The sequence below is a fragment of the Gambusia affinis genome, linkage group LG07 (assembly GCF_019740435.1).
Source record: "Gambusia affinis linkage group LG07, SWU_Gaff_1.0, whole genome shotgun sequence".
Taxonomy (NCBI): Eukaryota; Metazoa; Chordata; class Actinopteri; order Cyprinodontiformes; family Poeciliidae; genus Gambusia; species Gambusia affinis.
Genome location: NC_057874.1, coordinates 20,228,511 through 20,238,189, shown reverse-complemented (window position 1 = coordinate 20,238,189; position 9,679 = coordinate 20,228,511). Strand labels below are relative to the sequence as shown.

At 37.4% G+C, this 9,679-nt stretch overlaps 1 protein-coding gene across 1 annotated transcript; it reads left to right on the top strand.

Annotated features, from left to right (window-relative positions):
* The first annotated feature begins 1,556 nt into the window (after window positions 1-1,556).
* hrh1 (histamine receptor H1) lies at window positions 1,557-9,477 on the top strand. Its single transcript, XM_044121910.1, has 2 exons — window positions 1,557-1,675; window positions 5,646-9,477. The coding sequence occupies exon 2, from the start codon at window positions 5,805-5,807 to the stop codon at window positions 7,488-7,490; it is 1,686 nt and encodes a 561-aa protein (XP_043977845.1). The 5' UTR covers window positions 1,557-1,675; window positions 5,646-5,804; the 3' UTR covers window positions 7,491-9,477.
* The last annotated feature ends 202 nt before the right edge of the window (window positions 9,478-9,679 follow it).

The window sequence follows — 9,679 nt, the reverse complement described above, 5'->3', positions numbered from 1 at the left end:
GCTGGAGCTGCGGGGGTGTCAGTGTTTATTCCAGCAGTCTGCAGGAGAGAACCCAGTTACACAACAGGTTGTCAGTCCATGATGGTGCCACCACAAAGACACAGCAGACAACCATGCATACTAACCTTCATTTGCAAGGTAAATGAAGGATCACCAGTTAACTCAGCCTGGATGTCTTTGGACCAAAGGAGGAAACCAGAATGTCTGGATGAATGCTTCCACACATGCCGACTTCACAACAAGTGTTGTACACAGATGATCTATAAATTTCTTGCTGTGAGGCGATAGTATTAACCTCTGGCCTACTGGGAAGACTATCACAAATCCAATCATGCCAAGTACCTTGGCAGTCAACACCTAGTGTTCTAGCTCTAAAGACACCTGTAAAGGTTGTCTCTCATCTCTGACCATTTTTTATTTTTGCTTTTGGCTGAAAGGATCTGCTACCTTAAAGCACTTGTAACACATATGAAATCTTGAAATGTCTGGCAAGCACAGAAATATAACCTTCAAATGTCTGATCCACATGTCAAGCTATATGGTTCATATCAAATAATATCCAGAATCCTGCTTGTAACCTGATAGTTTGATTTAGGTGTGTTGAAGCGGAGAAACATCTCAATGTTGCAGGACGCTGACCCTTAAAGACTGGACTTGCAGACCCCTGCTTCAGACCCATGAGATTTTAAATATCAAAACCTAACATAGACTAGATTTCCTTTTTTTAAATTACACACTGATATGCAACACCCTTGAAAATAAGTAAGTTCTGCTCTCTTTATTTCGCTTAACCGTGATGTATGTGTGAAAACTTCCGTCTCTCAGTAATTACAAAGAACATTTTAGCTTCCTCTGCAAATGTCTGCACGTATCTTAAAAACACACGCATGACAGTGTTGTATCCAGGTAATGATTGCACCAGGCAGAGTCCTGTTACTAGGTGCCAAACAAGGTGACAATAAATTTGCCAAAGCTTGCTCATTAGTTGTCCAGACATTCAATTACCAGCAGACGGAGTCCGAAAACGTTGGCTTTATATAAACATGAACAAGATATTCATTTAGCATCGCTTTTTTTAAAAGCTCTAGTCAAATTTTTTCTCATGTTCCACATTTAAACAGTTATCAGTGTTTGACTATTAGAAACCCCTGAAGAGATCTCTCTGTTACTTCAAAACGAAGACTTGTTTCATGATGCGCATAATTCTCGTGGTCTTGGAAACGCAAATTTTTCTTCCAATTATTCTGACAAACATAATTCTTTCGCAAAACGAAATTAATCCACGTTCCTCTAATAAGCTCTGTTATTTCTCGAGATCTGGAGGTATTCATGTATTTATTTACAGTAAAGTCCAGGTCTAACAGGCTACTATGGAGGAAGTTGCTCACAGTCTGCGCTTAATTGTCCAGTGAATCATCCTCTGAATCATGGCACTGCAAATCATTATGCGCAATTCCCAGTAAAACCCCCGTTCCTACAGCCTGACGAGCTGCTGTTCACCGGTTTATCATATTAACTCCAAAGTTCAGTCAAGAGACGTGAAAGAGGAGGAAGGACGGAGCTGAGGGAGGGATGATAACGATCCATTTCCAAATCCAACCTGTCTCACTCACTTTCGAATTTCTGAGCGGAAAACAGCTTGGAAGAGGATTTTACTGAGCGTCTTTCTCCTACAGTAAGTCTAACTCTTCGCATAAGTTGTGGTTTATTTTTTTTAAAAGTGAAACTTTTTTATGGAGAGAGTTGTAGCCGTGGTTTTGACAAATGCGCATTTTGTGGATGTTTTGACAGGAAAAGAAAGTTCCTTGTGTACCATTATTACCGCCGCTTCAACAGGTGTTTTCCTGCACGTCTACTGATAATATTTTTGACAGATGCACCCTGTTGAGCTGCAAAAGGACGAATGACGCAATAATTATTGTGTGTTCCTTTCTGTAATCAAATTAAACATTTTGCATTCATTACACATGATTGCATTGTAGCAGTTATACAACTGAAGGTTATCCGGTTGCTTTCTGGCGCGGTGATACGTGCGGCGCACAGCAGGTTTATTCTCCTTGCTGTTATATCCTTACGTAGTCTCGTTGTCTGTGATAAGTGTGTAAGACGGTTGCTAAATGCTTGTGTTGCGGAGGCAGGTACAGTCCAGACTTCAAGGCACATAGCGATGGAAATGATACACAAACATTTACCTCAGATTTAACACCAGCAATATTTGTGGAGGCTTCCGGTGATATTCTTAAATTAAATATTTTTTATAAGGGACAACAGAGACAGCACATTTACAGCCTCTGCTTCCCCTTTCACAGAGTTTGTTATTGTATCATATATATATATATTTATTTTGCTTTAAAAAAGCAGCTGGAATGTGCCTTCGCTTCTGTTTGCAAATGTGTGAAAGATGAAAAAACATCCATCAATCAACATTAATGCTTATATTTAAATCTGGCCCAAGGTATAAGCAACTCAGCTGTCCTGAGGGGGGAGAAAGAGGTCAGCAGAGAAGCATGAGCCTAAAAAAATTTAATTAGTAGTTTAGATTATATTAGAATGAGCATACTTTTAGGTTTATGGCAAATGTTGGCTCAATGTCTTGAAAATGTAAAAAAACAGATATATACTATTTTGATCATAAATAGAAAATATATATGGTGTGGTATGCTAGTAGTCTTTCTGTTGAAGTTGGATTTCATATTTTTAATTATTTGTACAATATATTTAATTTCATTTCATTCTCATCAGTGGAATTTGATATACCGACAAAATATTGTTACTGATTTAGTTGTGCCTGTGCTGCAGGCACAACTAAACTAGACTAGTTAGATTTTCCTCTCTAACTTTTCTGTATCCGCATTTAAACCCTGTACACCAGGGACACCAAGCATGACTACCTGGTGAGTTGGGGTAAAGGTGACTCAGGAGGGAGGAGTTCGACCTGTAACTGGTGGTTTGCCGGTTCAAAATTCCCACTTTGTCCACTCTGTGCATCTTGGGCAAGACATTTCGCCCGCCTTGCCTGGTGGTGGTGCTAAGAGAGCCAAGGGCAGTTGTTGCTACAATGTAGCTTACCACCAAAGCACTTGGGGGTCCTCTGAACTAGATAAAGTGAACTGGAGAGCACCTTCAGTTGCATAGATCCTTCCTTGGATAGACTATATTATCATCACTGGTCCCAACATACTCAATAAATGTCTACATACACGCTGGTATTTGTACTTTTATTTGCAAAGTTGTTCTCATTTTGAATAACATTTTTCAGATTCTCATATTGCCACTTATTGTAAATAGTCTGTTCTGTGCACAATTTTATTAACCTATTCTATTCTGTTCTATTCTATTCTCTTTTATTATACTCATAGAAATAACATTGTTTATATAATTTATTGTTTTATTTATTTTATAAGTTTTTTGAACTTCCAGTTTTTTGGGGGATTGATATGGGGGAATTGGTCCCCCATATCAGATTGTGATGTAAGCCCCTAAAAGTTTTGGGCCAAATTTAACATGGTGAAAAAAAAAACTAAATCTGATTGTTTATCTTAACACCCTGTAAAAAGCTTTCTCCATTAATGTGAAATCACGATGACAATTGTTATGGATGCACCACCTACCCTCTCAGCTCTCAGTGCTGGTTGGTGTGTGTTTTTTCTCCACACTGAACACTAAGCCTTAGAAAGGATCTTTTTCTTCTCCTGCCTCTTATGTCATCAATGAGTAAGCATGTATACCCACAAACTGACTGAATAGAAACAGACCAACAGATGACATTATTATGCTAATGTAGGTCTTATCAGCACCGTGAAATCTATGATTATTTTTCTGAATGTAGGTTCCATATTTTAAGGCATGTGGCATGCCAATTGATGGTATGGTTATTTTAAATATTTATGCATTTAATTTGGCAAAGACCACAGAAATGTCTAAATGAAAAGGAGCTCAATTAAAATATTTAAAAAATTTTAATCTATAAACAAACAACGTCACCTGCACCCATGGCAACTGGCTTATTTTAGTCCGTTCTCATAAAAAAATCGATACACCCAACTGCTACAGATGAGTGTTTTTCAGCACCACAGCAATATGTTTTAATATCACTTGGAGCTCTTCATCGTCCAGAAATGTTGCTGTATATGATTTTGAAATCCCTGGGACATGATATCCATCATATGGCACTGGCAACATATTAACAGTGGCTCCTTTTCTGCTCGGTTTTTCTGCTGCTGGGTTGGTGATGGAATCCCATCTCACTGCCCTTTCCTTGTGTAAGTGTTGAAGAAAGCCATCTGGACGGTGAATGAGAGAGAGATGAACACAGATTTAACTCTCTTCAAAGCTGCTGAGTTTACTGTTGAAATAATCCAAGAAAATAAAAACCAATATGTTTCTTCTGTCTGTCTGTGACTGAGGGCAAAACCCCATTTTAGTTCCACTGAAATTAAATAGAAAATGGTTTAAATTAGCAGTTTAGTTTATGATATTTGCTACAAGATATAAACCAGAAGACAGAATACATTAAAATTGTGTAAAGGATTGTGTGATTTTAGTTGTTTTTTATTTAGCCTGTTGACAGTTTGTGTCTTATATTCTTCTAGTTTCTCGCAAATGTATTCATACCACTCACAGACGCTATATAGCCTCAAACACAAAGACACCTTGAACTTCAAACACAAAGTACATAATTGTGACATTTTCACCATGTGAGAGGTGCATTTATAATCAACCTTGCTGAGTCAATAATTTTGCTGTAATTATAGCTGTAGGTCTTTTGGGAAATGTCTCTACCAACATTCACAGACTAAATCTAAATTTAGTCTGTGGATAAATTTATTTTCGTCAAAATAGCTCAAACTGAGTCAGATTATATGAGTTTGTGAACAACATTTTCTGTAAGTCTTGCTGCAGATTCTCATGGTCAGGTGTGGACTTCCACTGGACCTTTCTAACACAGGAATATAATTTGATCTAAACCAACCTGTGGCTTTGTGTTTACAGTCATTGACCTACTGGGAGGTTCAATTCTGCCCCAGTTTGGCCAGTCTCTTACATGTTTTCTGCCAGATTAGTCCCATTCATGTCTTACCAGCGCTCTTGTTTTTGTTGGGGGAAAAAAGCATCCCTTTACCATGATGCTACCACCAACATATTTCTTTGTAGGAATGTTGTATTTAGGGTGATGTGGACTAAAAGATGTAACTTTTTTGATGTTGTCTAACCAGAGCACTTTCCTACACACATTAGCTGTATATGTGGCAAACTAAAAATGTAAATTCATTTGAGTTTTTTTCATGGCTTCCATCTTACTGCTCTTTGAAAATGAACTAATTTGCCCAGTTCTCCAGAGGAGCACAACTAATAATAATTTTAATTGATTTTTTTTTTTTATCTGAGTTGTAAATCTGTTCAATTACTCCAGAGTAACAATGGGCCTTTTGGTTGCAGCTCTGATTAATACTCCGTTTAGGTGAAAGGTTTGGTCTTTTTAGGTTAACGGCTGTTTGATGGTTTTTCTTTTTTTGATAATGGAGTAAAATTACACCAGGATATGTTAAAACTGTTTACCATTTGGCTTGGTTATATAAACTCAATATATTTTATGCAATGTATTCATTTCAGAAGGCTCATTTGTCATGCTTTGTGTGTTGCAGATATTTGGATTTTGAGCAACAAACACCAACTGACAAAAGAAACACCGAACAGCACTGAAGATTAGCTGTTGTTTCTGCAACTGATGTAACCAGGGTACAGAGAAAGGCAAGAAACAAAAGGCTTCAATCTAATGGCCAAGCAACCAACAGCTGTGCAGAATGGGACTGGATATAGTAGACTTCATCTCACCTAACATGATGGAATCTGGTCTGTCACCTTTTGCAGACTTCCTGGACCTCAACCCCAACAGCTATATCAACAATAGCAACAGAAGCTGGAGCAACCATCCGTATGGTGATGATCCAAGGCTCAACGAAACTGAGACCCTTCATTACCCACTCCATAATGCTCTCCTTGGAGTATTGTTGGGCCTCTTATCACTCCTCACCATCATAATGAACCTGCTTGTCCTCTATGCTGTGAAGAAAGAAAAAACTCTCCATACGGTGGGAAACCTGTACATTGTTAGCCTGTCAGTGGCAGATCTGATTGTGGGAACGACAGTTATGCCCCTAAATTTGATGTATCTGCTGGAGGATGAGTGGAGTCTGGGGCGAGCGGTGTGCCAGTTTTGGCTGATCATGGATTATGTGGCCAGTACAGCATCAATCTTTAGCTTGTTTATATTGTGTTTGGATCGGTATCGCTCAGTCAGACAACCTTTGAAATACCTAAAGTATCGAACACGGGGAAAAGCGAGCTTGATGATCTCTGGGGCTTGGCTACTTTCAATGATGTGGATAATTCCTATTTTAGGATGGAGGTCGTTCACATATGTGGACCTTAAACCTGAGGAAGAGAACAAATGTGACACAGACTTTCGCTTTGTTACGTGGTTCAAGGTGATAACAGCTGTTTTCAACTTCTATGTACCCTCAATTTTGATGTTGTGGTTTTACACACACATCTACTTGGCGGTGAGGCAGCATCTACGAGACAGAGAGAGAATCATTCATCCAGCAGATTCATTTGGAGAAAATGAGAATGGAGGCAATGCCCCAAGCCCTAAAGAAAATGACTCCAAATCCCTCGGGAACAAAACAGAGGTTTCCCTAAAACAACTAAAAAAAGACAAACTGCTAGATCAGAACACTCTAGCTCAGACATATTCACTTGAAGATGGTGAGAAAACTAAATCTGCTTCTTTTAGAACTCACAGAAAAATAGGCGTAAAGTGCCAACAGACGTCACTTCTTTCCATGACAACAAAGCGGCTCAGAATGGCACGGAGGGGTAAAACATGCTCCTTGTCGCCTGAAGAGAGGCAGCCAGGACCAGAGCTTCCCCTGAACCAGTCATCTGCGCCACAGGATATGACATGCTCAGGTGGAAACAATGAGAACAAACATCAAGCCTCTCTCAATGAATGCCATGTCACAGTGACAAACTCTGTGAGTGGAGTTTGCGGTATCAGTCCAGTGTCAGATGTGCAGAGGTATACAGATGTGCTCTGCAACAGCTACGACCCCAGTCAAGCGCTACCGTGGCCCGAGGAAGGAGTTGAGGACACCAAAATAGACTCTGATAATGGAGTGACTCTGAAACAGGCGTGGCACAGGTTTATAGACCAATCACGACATCGAATTCAAAGTCTGAGGATTCATAAGGAGCACAAAGCTGCCAAGCAGTTAGGTTTCATAATCGCTGCTTTCTTACTGTGTTGGATTCCTTATTTCATAGTTTTTATGGTCATGGCTTTCTGCCCAGAGTGCGTGCACCACGATCTTCACATGTTCACCATTTGGCTTGGTTACATCAATTCCACTCTAAACCCTTTCATATACCCACTCTGCAATGGAAACTTTAAACGTGTTTTCAAAAATATTCTCAAGATCAATTTGTGACTGATATGACTGCAAGAGCATAGAGTCACACGAATTCTGAGCTCTTCAAATGTTACCAGTAATAATAGATAATCCAAAAAAAAGTTGATGGTCTTGGATGTGTTTTTATTGTTGATAAAGTAAAAGCATATTTTGGGTGGCAACTTGTTTTGTACATTAAGTCTCAGATTTTATTTTTGTAACTCACAGTTTTACAAAGAGTCTTTTAGAGTAAAATGTTATTTATTTTTGTCTGTTTTGCTGATATTATTGCACTGTGTCCAGAGATAAATGATTTCATTCTTAGGAGCAGAAGTTGGATTTTTTTAAAGTCTGTTTCTATTGAGTCTAAAACTATTGTCTAAATCTTAATGTAAGTCATTTCCCTAAAAAAATACATACAGCTCATGATAACACTACTCTCTCCTTTTGTCAGACCCATGCTCATCATTAGTCAATGACTCAATGCAGTCAATCATCTTTTGTTGTAAAGTGGTCGCTCAGGAGGAGGTATTGCTGCAAAGTTGATGACTCAACATAATTGGATGGCCTTCCATAGGTAGGAAGTTCTTTACCAGTTGGCATGAAAAACTGAACTGAACACTGTATTATATTTTGGACTGAACTGTAATGTATCTAATTGGATTTAAATTCTGATTTATGATCAGGATCTGTTTGTCTTTAAAGTATCTTGAGATGACATTTGTTGTGAACAAGTGCTTTATAATAAATAAATTAAAATGAATTGAATTTATCACATTCACATCACTTTTGAAGAAGACTGCTTAAAAGAAATAGCATAACCGTTATCTCAAATCCAAACATAAACAAAGGAGAGCCAGAATTTTATATTAGTTAAAAAACATACAGTTTTATTCTATTTAACACTTCTTGACTTAAGTTATTTTTGGTGTCTATACTTAACTCAACGTTGTAAGTTGTTACAGAACAGGCCACTGTCTCAAAAACTTTTCAATGCAAAAGTGACAACAGTCCAAAACTTTATAAAACACTGCTTGCATGAAATGCAATTGAAGTTTTGAAACTGGAATATGATATCAGAAACTAGCTTTGCTCTTTGCTCTAATTTAGCCAACTTTACATTTGTTTTGTAGAACAAAATTGTTTTTTGTTTTTTTTTGACATTCCATGTAAACAAATGAATGGCGTGATGTCCAGCTATTTGTGAGCAGGATCTGTGACCCCAGGATGTCATGTATATTTTGACACAGTCCTCTAGCAATTTATTGGGTATCTTCCTTACCATCCTCGTCTTTGTGAGTGAAGGCAAGATACATTTGAATTCTCATCCAGCTTTGCTGTAAATATTCACAAGTTAGTTTGAGAGGCTAATTTCTCCAAAGACTACTTTTGACTTGTGTGAAATAATATACATTTGCTTCATTTGAATAGTTTGGTGAAGAATAGCTTCCAGAAATGAGCCCCTATGTCATAATTGTACCCTTGGGAAATAGGAGCTAGTTGTCAACTAAAAAATAATTAAAAATAAAGAATATATTAAGAAAGCTTTAGTTATACTGATTTTATAGTAATGGAAATTAAGCATAGGATTTTTTTCTCCCACAAGTTACATATAGCAGCAGCTATATGCATTCATTTTAAGTTTTTTTATATGTGCACCAGGAATACCAATGAAGGTAAAGTGTTATCATGGATAAGAATCCCACAGAGCCTATCTTTAAAAATAAAAATCAAAGATATTTCTTCAAATGAACATGAATTGAGTCAAAAATATTTTGTCAGAATCATAATACAATCCAAGCATGCTTTTAAAAGAATTAAATCTGTAACTCTGGACTTAGATATATGTCAATAAATCACTAAATCACAGCAAGCATCAATGACGGTTTTATTTATAATGTGTTTCTATTTCCATTCATAGTCAGATTCCAAGTTGACAGCAAAGTGAAAATGTTTTAATTTATTTTGGATTTATTTTGTGTTCTAAAGTTGTAAGAAATGAACAACATGAGCCATGACACTTAAGTCTGTGGGTAATTCTGTGATTTTCCATGATTATTTTCATTAATTAAACAGGATTTGAAATAAAATGTGCCCTTTCATAAGTACTATACACTCACATTTCAACATTGTACTGAATACTGTACTTTTGTGGATAGGCTCAAAATAATTAAATAGTATTAATATCAGCTCAGAACCCACATCTTGTTTTCCCAGTTTAAATATTT

Excerpts from the sequence above, each read along its gene's own strand:
- hrh1 (XM_044121910.1), top strand. The coding sequence starts at position 5,805 with ATGGGACTGGATATAGTAGACTTCATCTCACCTAACATGATGGAATCT.